Here is a 17,881-nt window from a genome sequence, read left to right as displayed (position 1 = left end):
TGAAGCCGGGGAAGCGGGAGGAGGAGGAAGGGGAGGCAGCCCCTCCTCCGCTGACAGAAAACGTGCAGCTCTGTCTCAAATTTGCCCTATTCGGGAACATTTCAAGTAAGGATGAACAGGAAAAAAAAAATCTGTGCTCCACAGCCACGCTGAAACCCTCCCTACTCTTAACCTTTTTCCCTTTGTTGGCCAGATTTTTTTCATGTCAGACAGGCTCAGCCTCAAGAACCGTTTTCTTTCACGGGAGTGTGTTTCGTCTAAATGCAGAGTGGCTACAGCTGCGGGTTCCAATCCTGGACTGGGCACCGGACACCAGAAAGCCGCTCGGCACGCCCTCCCACCGGGGCGGTCACCGGGGCGGTCACCGGGGCGGTCACCGGGGTGGGAAGGCCGGCACCTGGAGCCCCGCACTCGGGTCCTTGCCGCGGCTGCCCTGTCTGCAGGCAGCGCCCGGGACTGTTCCCAGTCGCAGGGCGGACAGAAGCTCGCAGGGCCTTCCGCGAGGCCCGTCACCCTCAAGCGAGACCTAGGAGGGTGATCGCGGGAGACCAGCGAGGGACCGCCAGGCCAGGTGACACGTGGCAGTGAAGGGTCTGCCGCCGAGGCCGTGCATGGGGGCGGCCGTCACCTGTGGTCGCGGGATTTGGCGTTCACTCCCGGATCGCCGCGTATTCTGACTGTCGCGTCCGGATACGTACGTGTAGACGGGAGCCCGGGTGTCGCGAACTCGTGAGGCCGGGAAGGCCGCTGGATGGGGACGTTCTGGGCACTGGCACTGTGTTCTGTGCTGCAGCGCTCAGTGAGAGCGTCTCCTGGCCGCGGGAGGCCACGGGCCCAGAGTCCGCCTTCCAGCCCCTTCTCTGCCGCCGTCTGTGCTCGCCGGGGCCCTCACTCATCCACACCCCAGTCCGAGTCTTCTCGGAGGACAGGAGCCTTGGGAAGTCACGTCGGTGTGTTGGGCAAACGACCCCGTTTCGATGAACGAAATGTATTTATCGCTGGGGGCCAGCGTAGGCTTTCCCAGAAGATCAGTGTCTCCAGCACACGCCAGGCAGAATCCCATCCAGACTGTAAAAGTCTGGCCTTGCGCTGGGGCAGACGCCGTTGGGCGCGACGGCCCACGGGCTGCCTGTTTGCAGAAGGAGCAGAGTTTCCAGACGTCCCGCTGCTGGGGGCAGGAAACCAGGGGACCCACTGCTTCCCTCCTGCAGCGTGAGTCCGTCCGAGTCAGATCATTTGGGGTAAGGTGTAGAGCAGCGTCTCACAGGCACAGGTGACCCGTCTGGTTCTGATCTCTATGAAGACGGAGCCTCCTGAGGGCCAGGGACACCCTGGAGCTGTCTTTGGTTCCTGAACCTGGGTCAGTCCGGACCCGGTCGGGCTCTGCGCCCTGGTGGCCTGAGCACGGGACGGCTCCCCTTCCTGTCCGCCTCACGCCCCACAGGCCGGGCTCCCGATGAGGCCTCCGTTTCTGTGGCTTTGTTTTTTGGTTTGAGGTTTTTCATTTCCCTAGCAGACATTTTTAAAAAGCTCGGGGCTTCGTGTTTTTTAATAAGACATTTTTAAAGTCTTGGCTCTTCTTCCTTTATGGAACATTATCTGTCTCATAAAGTCACTCATACAAGGACGTGCCAGGAGGACTCGGTCGAATGCAATATACCTGTGGACCTCAGGCCTCGTCTTCTGGAAACTCTGCCTTTGGACAAGACTTTTTCTGTGTGTTCCTTTGTTTTTAGGCTGCTTTTATCCAGACAGCTTTCTTGTGCAACTCAGTGAATACGGACAGATGAGTACAGGTGTAGCAACCACCCGAGTCGCGGTGTAAACCAGGTCTGTTTCCTCCCTCCGCCTCCACCCCCGCCACCACTGCTCCGTCCCCCGTGCCCGGTTTTGCCTTCTTAGGAAAAAGGCTAAGCGGTGTCCCACTGTATGAACGTACCAGTTGGCCCCCCTGTCGGCCATTGGACATTCAGATTGGTTTCTGGGGTTTAGCTAAGATAAATCAAGCCACTGTGAGCATTTACCGACGGGTCTTACGGTGAGCACACATTTGACTTTATAAGAAATGGCCACACATTTCCGGAGAGGCTGCCTCATTCTGCATCCGCACCAGCGGGGCTCTCCGCAGCCTCCCCAGGACCCAGGGGCAGTCTGCCTGTGGGACTCACTGCCCCAAGGTGGCCGGCATCCTTACTGGGAACCTCGTCAGTGGCCAGCGGCACAGACTGGCTTCCGTGCACCTGGTTTCCATCTGCTCCCTTCCTGTGAGCAAGCATCTGTTCAGATCTCATTTGGGGTGTTTCTGACTCTTGATGTCTGGGCATCCTATCTGTATTCTGGATAAAAACCATTTATCAGAAATACGTCCCGTGCCTGCCGCCTGCTCCTTTTTCTTTGACAGTATCTTTAAGATCAGACCTTTCACTACCGTAGCTACTGCTACGGTCTGTGCCAAATAATTCTGGAGAGCAGGAATTCCAGGGCCGATATAATTCTACCCCAAATAGGTGGGATCCTTAATTTGGAATAGCACTCGGTGTTCTCTCATATGAAATAAGCAGCTATAGACGAAAGAAGGCAGATTTAACATGAGCTCTGTGTGCTTTGCGTGGATTAGGCAGCTGCCCATTCTTAGCTGGTTGTAGAGGTTAGGGACTGTGCAAATACTTCCGCATTACCATCGGCTTGGGTTATGTGTTCATCCATCCTGCTGGGGCCTCCAACAGCTGCTCACAAGCGATCATGATTACCCCTGAGAACAGGGACTCATTCTAAGTTTTAGGGAAGGAGTTAGTTTTTTGGATCCTACAGAAGTATTCGTTCCCAGCTTCTGGGCCGTTTTACGTATTTTCTAACGAGCTGGGCCTTGGGCTGGAATCCCCAGAGGGTGTCCGAGAAGAGCAGCATCGGAAGGGCCGGGAAGGCCTGGGACGCACTGCCAACAGCCGAGGAAGGGAGGGCCGCCCGGGGGACTGGAGAGGATGTGGGGTGTCTGCGGGGGCCGCTGCCCATAAAAGGCGAGGCAGGAAGAGCCGACTTCAGAAAGAGAAGGGATTTCCTAGTATTCACATGTTGGCCCATAAGTCCTGAAGAGTTTATTCTTGGGCCGTCAGGAAAATACTGTAAATTTCAAATCCTGATGTTCAGGGAAGCAGTTTTATCCTTGGAAACGCTCCGGTTTGCCCGTCCCTGATGAAGGGAGCTCTTTTCACCCTCCTCCCCACCGGGAACAGAAAGGCTCGTGAGCCATGGATGGAAACAGGCACCCCCTGGGGTTGCGTGAGCGTGGGAGGCCCCACGGGCCCCCCGCGGTCCGTCAGTCCCGAGCCGTCCCACGTGTCCCCGTGGCTGAGGACGTTGTACCTTTTCTCAGGAGTGAACACCCCATACAGGAAAGCTTCGTAAGTGTCTCAGGGCTTGAAGGGCCTCCCGGCCGCAGCCGTGGTATTTAAGCAATGCGGATTCAAGTCTGGACTCATTCTCGCCGTCTCTGCAGACTTTGGCTTCCAGGCTGACCCCGGATCCCACACATACTCCCGTAGGGGTTTCAAGAAGGGGGCGGCAAGGAGCAGCCCCCCATCCTCCCCGGGGCCAGTGTTTATTCTGGCCTGTGGCAGAGAGCCCCGAAGCATGAAACCAAGAAAATTGCATTGGAAGGAGTCCTTAACACAAAAATAGGACATTTTCCTCTGCCTGATGCAGGAGGTTCAACTTTTCTTCTAAGATCCAACTTCATGCTTGAGACGTATTAAAAAATACCAGTCCCCCTGTAGGAATGTCAGGAGGAGAGTGCCCGGCAGTGATCCGCACACGTGACCGCACAGAGTGACCTCCTGGGGGTCATGGTCCCCGCAGCCCCGGACGGTCTGGCTGGGCCTGGGACTCTGCATGTCTCACAGTCCCCGGGGGTGCTGGTGCCGCTCGCAGTGCATCGTGGCAGGTGGATGACGCAGGGATGGCCCGCTCCCAGACCTGGCCGCGTGACTCTGGGCTCTTTGTGTCGGACCCTCCTGAGCCCCTGTGGTCTGGTCTCAAGCCGGGGCGGTGGCCGGCCATGCGTTTGGCGTGGGGGTAGAGTGAGATCAGCAGTTGTCTAAGGCCGCAACAGGTCTGAGTCCCAGCGATACCTCATTAAATGGCACGTATCTTCGTCCCGTTTCCCAGCAAGCAGCACACGGATGTGAATCAGATGAGCGGGCGGGGGTCGCGGCACATCGTCACCCCTTTCCACCGTGTCTGCTGGCTCTTAACAAGTGTTTTGAGGGAATGTTTTTATCAAGTAGATTGCCAGAATCTCGGGAGTTTTAGGATTTGCACAAAGTCATTCAGACGAGAGTCCTCCTCTTTCTGGGGTGATTTCTGACATCGCCTCCAGCAGAAGGAAGGGAAGAGAGGGAAATAGGGTTTCTGACCATGACGTTTCCAGTAAGGGCGGGGGTTGATGGTCATTAGCAGAAAGGAAGATCCTTTCCATTCCCTGGTCATTCTGGCCGGTCTTGATAAACACATGGGGTGCCCTGGCAGGCAGGATGTCCTCAGGGAACTCTCGGGCCTGACGACTTAAACATGCACAGCGAGGTCCCTGACCTTGACGTCAATGCCCGTTTAGCCGCAGCCGCGCAGGGCGTGTCCTGTGGGCGAGAGCGAGCATCCAGTCCCCCAGGACCAAGGTCTAATTCAGAGTCTCTCCAGACCCTTCCTGGCCCTTCCCCAGGGCGGAAGCCGGATGGAATTTGTGAAATGCTCCATCTCTGAGAAGCCGCATCATGGCTTTGGAGTGACGCCGTCTTCACGCCCACTGTGATGGCTAGAATTTTAAAACGTAGAAAATAACAAGTGCCAACAAGGATGCAGAGAAATCTGGAACCCTCACACCCTGCTGCTGGGAATGCCGCTGGCACGGCCGCTGTGGAGGACGGCGTGGCGGCTGCTCCAGAAGTTGAACAGAGTTGCCAGAAGACCAGCAGTTCCCTTCCTGAGTTTATGCCCCGAGGAGCAGAGAACAGGTGCTCACAGAGACAGCTGCGTGTGTGTCCCCCATGGCACTGTCCGCAGCAGCCCCTGGGGGCAGACACCCTCCGTGTCCATCGCGGACGAGTAGACGAGTGGTGGTCTTCCGTCCGCTGAATGTTGTTCAGCCATGGACGTGAACGCAGCCCTGGGAGGTGCTCCCACACGAGAGCCTCAGAAAGGTGCTGTGAAGGGGAGCAAGCCGGGCACCAAAGACCACCCCCCGACCTAGGACTATGTATACTGGATATTCCCAGACAGGGCAGATCCCATCGACACCGAGAGCAGGTGCCACTCTAGCTGGGGACCAGGCGCTGGAGTGGGGGCAGCGGGAGTGCCTGCTCGGTGGGTACAGAGTCGTCTTTGGGGCGGCGGAAGTGTTTTAGAACCAGACAGCGCCGGTGGGTAGAGAGCGCTGCGAATGTGCTGGGAGCCACTCTAAAACGGCTGGTTTTATGGGAACTGCACGGGGACAGCAGGAAAGACAGGTTTTATTCCCAAAGCCAGACTTCCCATTCCAAGCAACAAAGGCTAAAGAGAAGTCCAGTGACAATGGCAGGAAAGTGAGTACATGAGGGCCGCCCTCCCGCTTCCCAGCAAGGGAATCGAGGAAAAGGTTAACGAGCGCACGAGGAGGACGTGGGTTTTCATCTCGGAGATGCACGCCTTCCGCTCTGGTTGACAGGGGTGCCCGGTCCAGTGACCTCCCCAGCCGGACATGAAGTTTGCAGACAGTCACCATGATGGTGTGAGTGATCAGCACTTCATCCCGCAAAGGCTGCTGGGATCAGTGCTGACGAGCTCCACGCCTCCCCGTGACTGGGGCCTTGGAAGGTTAGGGGCGGACTGTGTCATCACAAGACGGTGACTGTCGAACGGCCGCAGACGAAACAGGGCTGAGCACTCTGGGGGACCCGTAAGGATCCAGTCAAAGTCTGTTTTGTCCCCAGACTTACAGCAGAGGTAGCGTGAGGAGGCCCCTGAGTGCTAGACTGGGGTGAGCCTAGGATTCATGTGGGTCCAAGGTCGGGCTGCCCACGGTCCAGCACAGCCGTCCCCGAGGAGGTGGGGACAAGTGAGGGGCTCTGGCCCCCATTCACAGTGTCCTTCAAAGACGTTGAACACCCTGACTTTGCCACTGTGTACAGTGCTTGTGCTCGGACTGAGTGTTTGGCAGTTTCTGCCTTGACCGGAGCCTCTGGGACACGTGCAGGGGATCCAGAGACCCTGCCGGCTCCAGAACTCGCCCTGGCCCAGAGGGAGCTCTGAGGAGACTTCCCAAAACTCCCCTTCGTTGGAGGAGGCGGGGGTCCCCAGCTTTGGGGTAGATCGCACCCACCAACTCCGCCTTCATCTCCCCCTTGTCCACCCAGAGAAAGTCCCCTCCGCTTCCCCCACATCCGGGCGCCGCCTCCCGAAGGAGTGGGCGGTACGGGACGGGGCCGAAGCGCAGGGTGAGCGCCCCGCGCCCCTCGGCTGTGTGCGTGACGATCCGTGCCGTCCCTCGTCCTCCCGCCATGGCTGGGCTTCCGCCCCCGCGTGGAAGACGCCGCCGTGACCACGAGGGTGCAAGTCCGGGCTCCCGTCTCGCCTTCAGCCGCTTTGAGTTTTGCCCCCAGGTGGAGCTGCCCGGCCGCGCAGGGATGGCCCGTGCGCCCCTGCAGCTGCGGCGCGCCGCGTTCCCACGCACGGGGCTCGGGGCTCCCACTTTTCCACGGCCCTGCCCACTCGGCATTTCGTCTTTCTGCGACAATCGCCGTGTCCATGTCCGGTGGCTACGGGCCCAGGGCTCTCCAGGCTCCGGGAACCCGTACTTCTCCGTGCGTGCGAGTGGTGTGTGTGCAGACAGAGAGATGCCCGGATCGCTCGAACGCCTGGGGGTCGTGTGACGCCCAGTGCAGGGCACAGCTCATCCCCGTCACAGGCATTCTAGTGAGATACGGACAAACTCTTAGAAATCTGCTTGGAGTTTTCTTTTTAACTGAAAATACTTCATCTAAAAAGTACAAGTAGGTGGATTCCTTCATCCCAACCCGATACTAGCATTTCACAAGAATATCAGTTTAGTCTGGGATGAGTTTTTCTCACATTTAACATGTTTTTCTCTTTTTCAGCTCTAGGCCTTCTCTTAGCCAAAAATCACTTTGTTCCAACAGTGGCAGGGGTGGAAGAGGACATAGAATGTTCTTGGAACGTCGTGTCTCCTTGAGAATGAAGCGCGTGGTTTGTCGTGACCGGTCGTGACCGAACTCTCTTGTTTCTGCAGGGCCAGCCCGGGCCAGTGGGCCCCCAGGGGTACACCGGGCCCCCAGGCCTGCAGGGGTTCCCAGGACTACAGGGCCGCAAAGGTGACAAGGGCGAGCGGGGGTCACCCGGGATCACAGGACCGAAAGGAGACGTGGTACGGTGACTGCTAGGCTTCTCTCCACTTCCGCGGGGGCTGGGGGCGTCCGGCCTGCCGTAAGTCCGTCTGTCTTCTCGACAGGGAGCGAGAGGCGTTTCTGGATTCCCTGGAGCCGATGGAATTCCCGTAAGTGTTTTGTGCGCTTGGGATTGGGGGATTTTCAAATGTGCTCGTGCTAAGCAGTCGGTTTGTGACTCGCAGAAGTGTCTCTGTCGGGGCCTCCTGCCCTGGGCGTCCCCCAAGCCCGGCCGCCTAGACGTGCATCTGTCTGCCCTGGAGTCCGGTGGAGAATCGGGCACAGCGTTCCCTCTGTAAACGCTCCTGCGCACGGGCTCCGGCGTCCAGGCTCCTTTGCCGACGCAGCCGTTGTCTTGTAATGAAACACGAGTGTCGCTCAGGTGCGCTCAGCCGAGCCTCGGAATCTCGCCGGGACCTGCAGCCGGAGCCTCACGGCTGAGCCCACGGAGTGCGGAAGGCCCGCCGGGCTTCGTGCAGGTTCCCAAGCTCTCTGAAGTCAAACCACACATGAACGAGAGGACAAGACGGGGTTCGTCCATGAGAAAATCTCCAAATGCAGTAAAATGTGTTGTTCTGACCTAGTTTACTTCTTGCGGCTCACGGGAATAAACAGAGCAGCCTGAGTCACAGCCTGATTCACGCGCTCCCGCGAGGAGGTTTCCCAGGGTCTGCTTCCCGCGGGTCCCAGCCGTGGTGCAGATGTGTTTATCACAACGCGGCCATCTGCTGCCGACGTCCGAGGACATCTGCTTCGGGAACTGTGTGCTCACGTCCAGGCCTTACTCCACACACCGTGTCGCATGTGACCGTGTTAGCACGCGCGCGCACACACACGCGCGCACACATTCCCGGGGCTGCATCAGCGGGGCCACCGTCTCGTAGAACGAGAGAGGGCGTGAGAGCCGTCACAGGGAGGGCACGCTTGTCCTTCAGAGCCTGAGCCACGTTTCCAGGAGAAGGAAGCTCCCGGAGCAGAGAGAGGAAGCCACCCACAAGGCCATGAGGCCTGGGCGGCGGGGACCCTGGGCATCCCCTAGCTGGGGTCTCACATACACCAGGCATGACACGCAGCCGTGACCAGGCAGGGAGGCCACTTCCCCATTAGTCAGACTCTTGAGAAACTGGTGGACATGAGGAATCCATAGATTTCCAGGGGTAAACAGGAGAGTGTCTTCCTCCCAACTGCCCCAAACCGGTCACCCAATTTTAAACTGCTTCTCTGAGCTCCTTGGGCCGCCCATCCGTTTGGTCTTCTGGAAGCTGAAATCTGGGTTTAAACAGAGTGATCTCACAGGAAATATCGTAACTCATCTGAATCATATTTCAATTTGTTTTTCCACTTCGTAGTCATTTAATATGAGGAGGAAAGAGTTTACAAGTTAGAAAGTGTCGTCCCATGAGCGAGGGAGGCTCAAGTGCTCGTGGACCCGCGGCTTCTGTAGCCTCTCCGGGCTGCTCGAAACGGCCCCGTTCGCCAGCTGCTGAGCTCTGGGATGGCACAAACGGAGCTCGAGGGCCACCTGCCACCTCGAAGCAGCTCAAGAATGTGACGTTGAGGGACCGGGCTAATTTTAGCCATGCAGGAGCCGTGCGGAAACGTGACGTGCACTCAGATCTTAGAGCTGTATCTGATTAGAGACTGAACCAAGAGCAGCGTCAGCTCAATGTCACTAAGGTTTTCCTTCCAAGAACAATTTCAAACTCACGTGAGATTGACAGACAGTTTCGAAGGACTCCAGAGAGCAAGGAAGACCAGTAGACAGTTAGGAAAGAGGGTGAAGAGCTCCGGTTAGGAAGAGTAGAACACCACCGATGGTGAGCAGACACCCCCGAGCGCGCTGGCTCCTGCTGAGTTTGAAGGACCGACTTTCGTGGTCGGGGTTTCTCTTGCGCCCCCCAAGATGGCCGAGCGGAAGCCTGTGGTGTCTCTTCTCATCCGATGGCACCCCTGAAAGCAATGGCTTCGAACATCTAAAGCCAAGAGACGTACAACCAAAGGAAAATGCTACTTTCCTCATCGTGTTTAATATCATTCAGGGTCCAGGCCCCCTATGTAGGATTTGTCCCTTTATCTTGAGATGTTCCAGATTTCTCAAAGTAAATCTAAAAGGTTTCCAACATGGCCTCCAAAAAATCACTCTAGAATGTACGTGTGGTCTGCTGCCAAGAAAGTCAGAATTTTGAAGAAGATAATAAGATAGCATACGTGGGAACATATGCTGCGGGAAGATACCCTGGGCTACCAGCCCAGCCCCTGCTTGTCCAGGAGCCAGACGAACGCAGGGGGGACACCCGCGGACTCAGCCCGACGGTCTCCAGTCATCCGAAAGACGTCCGATCCCGCTGCCCCCTCCCCCACCCCCAACATCTCAGAACATCTGACTTCTTTCTGTTCAAGTTTAAAATCGAGAAAGGAGCGTTCCCCCAGGAAAGCAAGTGAGGGGACGTCGGTCCCTCCGCACAGGGCCTGGTCACGTGAAATCCCTTCCGGGCCACACGAACGTCTTCCACCTGGGATGCAGCTCTGTCAGACTCACCACCCCCCAGCTCAGTTGGGCACCAAAGGCCGAGGCACCCTGTTGTCCTTGCAAGACCTGGCTGCTTCTAGAATGTTTTCTAGAGTTTTTAAGTCTGCCGTGACCTGCACCTGCTCAGACAGACCTCCCGGCAGACCAGCGACAGTGGACTCCCTCACCAGCACCCCGGGAAACAGAACTTTGTCAGGAAGGCATTTCTCCTGCTCACAGCCGTGCCCGCACCTCAGTTTCCTGATCTCCCTCATCCGCTCGCTCCGGGTTCCCTTCCCCGTGGGCGCAAGCAGGACGGGGTGATACGGAGCCGTTTGACGGCCCCGTGTGGGAGAGCCGTGGCGTGTGTGCTGGAAGCCTCACTTGCTTTTCTCGTCCTAGGGACACCCCGGCCAGGGCGGCCCCCGAGGGCCCCCCGGCCATGACGGCTGCAACGGAACCAGAGGAGACGTGGGCCAGCAGGGACCCTCCGGCCCCCCGGGCTTCCATGGCCCTCCCGTGAGTACCCGCGTGCGCGTGCCGGCCCTCGTCGGTGAAGGCCTGGAGGGCGGGGGCACCTCCCATGGGCCCATCCAGAAGGCCCTTTTGGAAGGGGTCACAGAGAGGCTTTCCAAGGACGGTGGGTTTTCCCCTGTGGGCCCCACAGGGGCCCTGCCCCCAGCACCCCCAGGAAGGTCACCCCCGACCTTGGTGGGTGGTCAGGATGAAGGAGATGTTTTGCCGGCATCTCAGCATGATCTTCCTGGGTCCGAAGAACTTCATTTCCTTATCCAGTCTGTAAACAGAAGAGAAAATTATTGGCTCGGTTTCTATTAGGCAATCTTACGGGCGTCCGCACGTTCTGCCCTGGGCCGCATGTCAAGTTACAGTAACACGAGTAGCAGCGATCGATTCAGAGGCTTAAAGCTTGACAGAACGCCCCGTGAGTCATCACCTCATCAGATCCTAAAATCCCGAGACATGACAAGCGCTCTCCACCCGACAGGTGGACGTGAGCTCTTCCTGATGGAAGACCGTCTCGCCTTCATCCGTTTTGTGCACCGTTCTCAGGTCTTTGCAAAAAGTCTTGAAATGGTTTTCAGGACTGTATTGCGACCCTCATACCCTCCAAGTCTTGCCATGTCGGGGTCCCACCAACACCTTACTTGGTAGGCGAACCGAGGCTGGGGAAGAGCAGTCACGCATCCCCCCACCACCGTTTCCTGCGAAGCTAGTGGGTTTCTCCCCGACAGCCTCGAAGGTCCTCCTTCCTCGGCCGTGACCTTGTTGTGTCATTCACCTTCTCCACAACAATCATCACTTTCTCGGCCGCTCTAATATCATGAAACTTCATTATCAATAAATATATCCATTACTATAAAATACTGATTTTTAAATATTTTAATTTATTTGAGAAGGAGCACACACACACGCAGGGGAGCGGCAGAGGGAGAAGGAGAAACAGACTTCCCGCTGAGCAGGGAGCCCAGCATGGGCTCGATCCCAGAGCCCTGAGATCAACGACCCCCAGCTGACGGCAGAGGCTCAACCAACCGAGTCTCCCAGGTGTCCCTAAAATACTGATTTTATACGCAGGCACCAGAAGACGCGTACACACACTCGCGTGTGCACACAGCAGCCCACGTCCATTTGTCGTGACGCCAGCTCTAGGGAATGACCCATATCTTTCCCAAAAGTGGTGCCTCGGGGCATACGTGCTAGTATTTTTAGTATTTTTAGCACCCCCACGCCAAAGACAAGACAAAAACAGATTATGCAGAAAAATAACGTGTTGATATCCTAAAGGATTTGTCTACTGAGCATTTGGTTGGGGTTTGGAAAATAACAAGTCCTATAAAATATTTCTGTTTCAACTTTGGAGGAAGGTAAATATAAAAGTGGATTCTCACCTTTGTGGCCCAGTGTAGTGGCTCGTGTTCAGAGTAACGTAAATAAAGGAAAGACACTGCCCGTGAAGGTCAATATTTCATCACCCCGATGAGCACTGCTGCCCTGAAGGCTAACGGGTGTTTCTGCGTTTTCTCTGTCCCCGGCGTGTGCTACTCTAGGGGCCCCAAGGACCCAAAGGACAGAAAGGCGAGCCCTATGCGTTGTCCAGCGTGGAGCGTGACAGATACAGGGTAAGCTCGCTCGGTACGGGACGCGACACTGGTGATTGGGGCGAGCTCCTGACTGACAAGGGTTTCCGAGTGGGCTGAGTTGTGAGGGTCCGAGGATGGGGGCTCCCTGGGGAGGCGGAGCCGCCAACACCATCAGGAGGTGGAAACTCTTCGCTGTCCCATCAGGTCACGTTGCTCTGGGGGTGCTCCCCTTTCCCGTAGTCACGGTGCCCCAGGTAGGAGGAACATTACCAAGTCCCTGGTTGTGAGAAAATGTAACTAGGGCTAAAGATTTGGTTAAAAACCAGAACGCTTCCCATTTTGTCTTCTCAACCAGGGAGAACCCGGAGAGCCTGGCTTGGTTGGCTTCCAGGTAAGTTCTGTCTTTCTTAGAGGATGTTCCAAGCAGAAGTGTAAGAATTCGGACTCCGAATACCAGTCTTCCGCTGTTAACGGCCTCTTCTTGCTGCCTGTCCTTAGGGCCCCCCCGGCCGGCCTGGGCCTATAGGACAGATGGGTCCAGTTGGAGCTCCAGGAAGACCGGTAAGTCCTCACTCCTGGACCACCGGCCAGGCGTCCTCTGGAGACGCTGCTTCTCTAGTGTTCCCGCGGGTGGAGGCCTCCCGTCCAGCCGGCATGCCTGTGGTCCCTCTAGAAAGAGTCCGGACAAAACCCATCATCCTTTGCGCGCGTTTTGCTGCTGTTAAGGATGAAGAAAGAGGAATTGAGATTCACGGTCACCAGGTCAGCACCGACCATGTGTCCATTTTGACTTGGTGCTGGCCGGGCGCCCCTCCAGTCCCACAGAAGCTCTCTTAGCCCCACAGCCAGCCGCTGGCCAGGGGCCTGTCATCCCTGGGGAAAGCAGATCCAAGTCCAGTAGGTGAATAAGGAGGCAGTAGGGTCCGCGGGCCTGGCCATCTTCGCGAGGGAGGTATTAGACATCAGTTAACGGGATGGCGCCAGTGCCCCACGTGAGTGGCGGTCTACAGGTGCTCCTGACCCTTGCACTCGAACGACAGAGGGAGTGGCCACAGGACAGGTGCAGGGGTGGAGGAGGGCTTGCTGCAGGGAAGGGAAGAACCGGAAGGGAGAGGCCACTTCTGCCACGGCCCTGGGGCCTGGAGCTGAAACAGCCCCCAGAAGTGTAGCTGTAGGACAGATGGACCTCGGACAACATTAGGAGACATCAGCCTCCAGCTGGAGAGAGACCTTCTCGAAGAAAGCCAGGGAGGTGAGGGCTACGTGACCCAGGTTCTTTACCCTCCTACTTCGCACTGGTGTCGGCTTCGCTCACAACACGCATACGGAGGGGGTGTTCTTTAAGTGCACATTTCGGGGAACCTGCGGTGCCCTGAGCTGGCCCTGAGCTGCATGGTTCAGGGAACCCGAGCTGTCCTGAGCTGCAGGCTCTTAAGCCTCATCCCAAGTGTCGTGTTGACACGGAAGGATTTGCGGAAAGACAGCGATGTCCGCAACAGACCTTCATCTCAGTCGCTTGGGCCTGCCCTTTAATTCTGGTCGCAAGCATTTGCGGACCCACCAGCAAAACGTGCTAGACGGTGTTCCGAGGGGAGCCCCAGAGGAGGTCAGGAGAAGCCATCTCCACAGTGGTGGGGCCTGGGACCGTGCAAAGTGTCCGAGCAAGTGGGAGTAGGACACGGGTGACGTCAGAAGTCTGACCTCGAACGCAAGCCCAGAACAGCTGCCCACGGCCCGCCGCCACGTTCTGAGAGCCAGGCCTGACCCGGCCTCCGCCTCCAGCACGTCCTCCCTGCCCAGACGATGCACCCGAAGCCTCTATACACACGTGCTTCTAAACACACGGCGATGGCTTTCCCAGAGCGTTCTAGCAGATGTTATCTGGGTCCTGGGCTAAAGAAAACAGTTGGTAAAATTCTTTGTATTTGTGCAGGGCCCGCCTGGACCCCCTGGACCAAAAGGACAGCCAGTAAGTTGGTTACTGGGGTGAGGGGCTGGGGGTGGGGTGGGGGTGGGGCTTACATACTTGTGCTTACCCTGCCTGACCCCAGAACTGCTTGGTGGACAACAGCGCATTATTTGTTTTGTGAAGAGAACGATCTTGTAGGTGTTTAGGACTTAATGTTATAAATGCCGAAGATGAATCCAGAGGGACCCCTGGAGCGGTGGGCGTAGGCGTGAGGGTCCTGCGAATGTTTCCTTGTTTGCAAATCACATGACCTGCTGTTGTGTGAAGATCGCCCTGACGGATGTTGGATTAGGAATAGAGACGCAGGGACAGCTCGTGTCTGCATGTGTGACCGCACAAGAGGGACTGTGTCCGTGTGGGGGAGCCAGTGGCATCCTTCTTACCCTGGTGCGGCCCGCTGTCTGTACCCGAGGGGGACCTCACCCTATGGGGATACAGTCGGGGATTCCCAGCTGAAGCTTGAGCCCAGAGCTGTGCTGTTCCCAGCAGAGAAAGGTTACAAAGTTGGAGGGAGCACAGGAAAGTAGGTGGCTTATCAGAATCTGTAGACTGGGGTTCTGTGTCACCGGGATGAGCTGCGTAAGTGTCCAAGACCAGCAGCAGGAGTCTGGGATTGAGACGCGACAGGCGTCCGAAGGGCTGGGCTGCCCTTACCGATGCTGAAAGACTGTCCGTGGCCTGCGCGAGGCCGAGGACATCCCCCAGCCCACACGTTCCCATGTCCGCTGCTTGGAAACCTCATCTCGGTGACCTCCAGGGGACCTCGGCCGCCCCCACCCCCCCCATCACCTCTGACATGGCTTCCGGCTGGGGCTGGAGCTCATTAAGGCTGCTGCCCCCGCCGCTGGGCTCCCCACGGTCTTGCAGCCACGGGCAGGGTGGGAACGGCCCAGAGCCAAGAGAAGCGGATGTAGGACGGGGCGGCCGAGCCCCGGGGTCACCTCAGATCCCCACTTGGCTGCAATACAGACGGCCCTCGCCCTCCACCAGGTCACTTCCTGGGGACTGGGACAGGGAGCTCACAGGGCAGAGGAACGCCAGGGGCCCCAGCAAATCTCATTCTGATCGAGCCGGGTGCGTTCCGAGCTTTGATTTCAGCTCCCGGCCAGGTGGGAAAGGAGAAAAAAGCAAAAATTAATTAAAGGCTTTGTTATTATTTTTGGAGACTCTCTGGGCATGGGAGGGGGCGGGCGGGATGCTGCAGAGAGAAAGACCAGATAGGGCCCCACGTGATCCTTTGTCACGGGAGTGTGGAGACCCTGGCGGGGGAGGAAGCAGAGCCGTTTCCAGGCGGAAGAGAAGAGCAGGATTTCTGTAATCTGGGTGAGCGCGTGGGCCGCTTCTGGTCAGGCTTATCCTGGGCTTCGGGTCAAGTCTGTTCTAACACGTGTCCACCCCCTCGTGAGTCTACTACCTCCTTGTCAGTCGGGGCCCAACCCAGAGAATCCCCATCCCCTAACATCATTAAAAGGGTCGAAGTGTTTGGGAAATTAGGATTATCTCACCGAAATGAGAAAAGGCGGCGGCAGAAGGGAAGCTGACTCATGACCCTCGGACACGGGGATGGCGGGAAGGCGGCAGGTTTCAGGGCAGACCTGCGGACACGCTCGGAGACTGTCATCTCTGTGGATGACAGCGTAGGAACGAGCCGGCGGGACCCGCGAGCAGGTCTGCGCTCCGCCCCGCACTGTGTGGGGACACCGGCCCCCGCCGCCCGCGGCGTCCGAGGTCACGAGCAGAGCGCTAGCTCCTACGGCAAGCGCGGGATCAACGCCTCAGCCGACGTCCCGATCCTCAGGCTGAACGACAAGCTAAATATTCCCAAATGTGAGCCCTCTCTTTTTGAGGGTTTGCTCTGAGTGTAAAACACGGATTTCTAAAAGCTTGTATGTTTGAATAGCCATCGCGCTTCCGCTCCCCGTCATTTCCGTCACTCAGACCTAAACCCGGGCAGTGTGTGGAAAGCACTGGGAGGTCCCCCTTGCGGCAGCCCCCGCGTGACCGCAGCCTGCTCCCGATCACATACTGTGACACCCGGACTCGGACTCTTACTATGTGGTCTATATGTGGGACTCGCAAAAGAAGACACTCCCTTTCTCTTGAGTCAAATAGCTTTGGGGAGGGGACTCCGGAATATTCTGCAACGATAATTACTCAGGATGCTGCGAGTAGATCTTACATTTCTTTTTCTTAAAAAAAAAAAGAAAGGAAAATTATTTCACTGTTATTAATGACTTTGAAAAACTTAGAAAAATCATTTCTCTTCAGGGCAACAGAGGACTTGGCTTTTATGGAGAAAAGGGTGAAAAGGTAAGGAAACATAATAGATTAACATGGAGGCCTGCTTAGCAATGAGGAACTAAATCTTTTTTTTTTTTTTAAGATTTTATTTATTTATTTGTCAGAGAGAGAGCGAGTGAGAGCGAGCGCAGGCAGACAGAGTGGCAGGCAGAGGCAGAGGGAGAAGCAGGCTCCCCGCGGAGCAAGGAGCCCGATGTGGGACTCGATCCCAGGACGCTGGGATCATGACCTGAGCCGAAAGCTGCCGCTTAACCAACTGAGCCACCCAGGTGTCCCGAGGAACTAAATCTTTTTAACGACAGCTTTCCATGCAGTTGTCCTGGCCATTTGCATTGGAAAGCATCACCCCAAAGTGCCAGGCTGTAAAGTTTCAGGCTGTGGAAAAGGCTCCAGGGGTAGCAGTGGGTGGCTAAGACAGTGAAAGCCGGTAGTACAGGCTAGCCCCCGCCAGACTTCCGATGCAGCCGCGACCTCAGCTGTCTGCAGCACCCACGAAGTAAAGGCATTACCCCGAGGTGTCCCAGTGTGGGGAGCCCTGAACTGATGGAGCAGACTGAGGCGGGAACCAGAGGCCAACACGGAGCCCGTGCAGGGGCCAGGCGCCCGGCCGGGCTCGCCGGCGTGCGGGAAGACCGTGCGGTGTCTGTAACCCCTGTGCCGCCAACATCCAGAGACCGTGGGCCTTCGGGAGTCTCACTTGAGGCCACATGTATGAAAAGCTCAACAGGCAAAGCTCCACCAACACGTGGCCCATTGCATTCACCGCATGAGTTCCTGCCCACCATGAAACACCCTTGTTCTGTGGCCTCGTTGTTTGCAGATTTTCATCTTGTTTTCCCCTGTGCTATTCGATGGCACCCAGTACTGCTCAGGTCTGAAGGCAAGGACTTTTTCTTTGTGCTAATGCCATAGAAAAAAATGTAAAAAGCAAAACATTGAAAGATCCAAACACATAAAGATGTGAACCCCTGTACAATGTGAACCCCTGTCAATGACATGGTCAATGACATATGACAAGAAAAGTCTGGGAAGAAATCCCTGAGCGGAAGGGAGAGTGGCCACGTCAGGCAGAACGGAAATGAGTGAACACCTCTAACCTCTAAGAGTTGATTCAGAGTTAATAAGAAAACTTCAGGGCCCTGGCAGGTAATGGGTGGGTGGGGGGTCAAGCAGCGCCGGGCATTGTTGTAGATGTCATGTTAGCCGACTCTCGGGATTCACCTGCCAGCCTCCCTTTCTGCGGGTGGTACATCCGGTCCCTGACTCGCGTCCATCCTATGTGACTTCTGGGCTCAACGTTGTATTATTTAGTTTACATGTGGAAATATGAAAGAAAAGACACTAAGCTTCTTTTCGTGTCAGTCACCTCCTGGGAGGGAAGCCGCATACGGTGCAGAAGCCCCGTCTGGCGGTGTTGCAGGTTGATAGACGTCGCTGTCTGTGCGCCGCCGGCAAAGTGTTTCTTGCTCACAACAAAAATGTCAATTAAAGCAAGCAGGCGGTATTTTACTTATTGAAGATGCTGCTTTTTATAATATAAAAACACCCCTAACTGGTGAGCCAGTGGTGA

The 17,881-nt window shown here is 56.6% G+C and overlaps 1 protein-coding gene across 2 annotated transcripts in view; it reads left to right on the top strand.

Annotated features, from left to right (window-relative positions):
- Nucleotides 1-17,881, top strand: part of COL4A2 (collagen type IV alpha 2 chain) — a 154,905-nt gene that overhangs the window by 90,504 nt on the left and 46,520 nt on the right. Inside the window, exons 5-12 of one of the 2 annotated variants that reach the window (XM_032315040.1) lie at nt 7,277-7,411; nt 7,496-7,540; nt 10,342-10,458; nt 12,009-12,080; nt 12,397-12,432; nt 12,540-12,602; nt 13,975-14,010; nt 16,279-16,320. In XM_032315040.1, the coding sequence (XP_032170931.1) occupies nt 7,277-7,411; nt 7,496-7,540; nt 10,342-10,458; nt 12,009-12,080; nt 12,397-12,432; nt 12,540-12,602; nt 13,975-14,010; nt 16,279-16,320 (546 nt within the window). The remainder of the gene's footprint in view (nt 1-7,276; nt 7,412-7,495; nt 7,541-10,341; nt 10,459-12,008; nt 12,081-12,396; nt 12,433-12,539; nt 12,603-13,974; nt 14,011-16,278; nt 16,321-17,881) is intronic. The other variant, XM_032315041.1, reaches the window with a different exon arrangement.

The sequence above is a fragment of the Mustela erminea genome, chromosome 15, assembly GCF_009829155.1.
Source record: "Mustela erminea isolate mMusErm1 chromosome 15, mMusErm1.Pri, whole genome shotgun sequence".
In the NCBI taxonomy this organism is placed as follows: Eukaryota; Metazoa; Chordata; class Mammalia; order Carnivora; family Mustelidae; genus Mustela; species Mustela erminea.
Note: the sequence above shows the minus strand (reverse complement) of the source record. Positions and strands in the feature narration are given on the sequence as shown.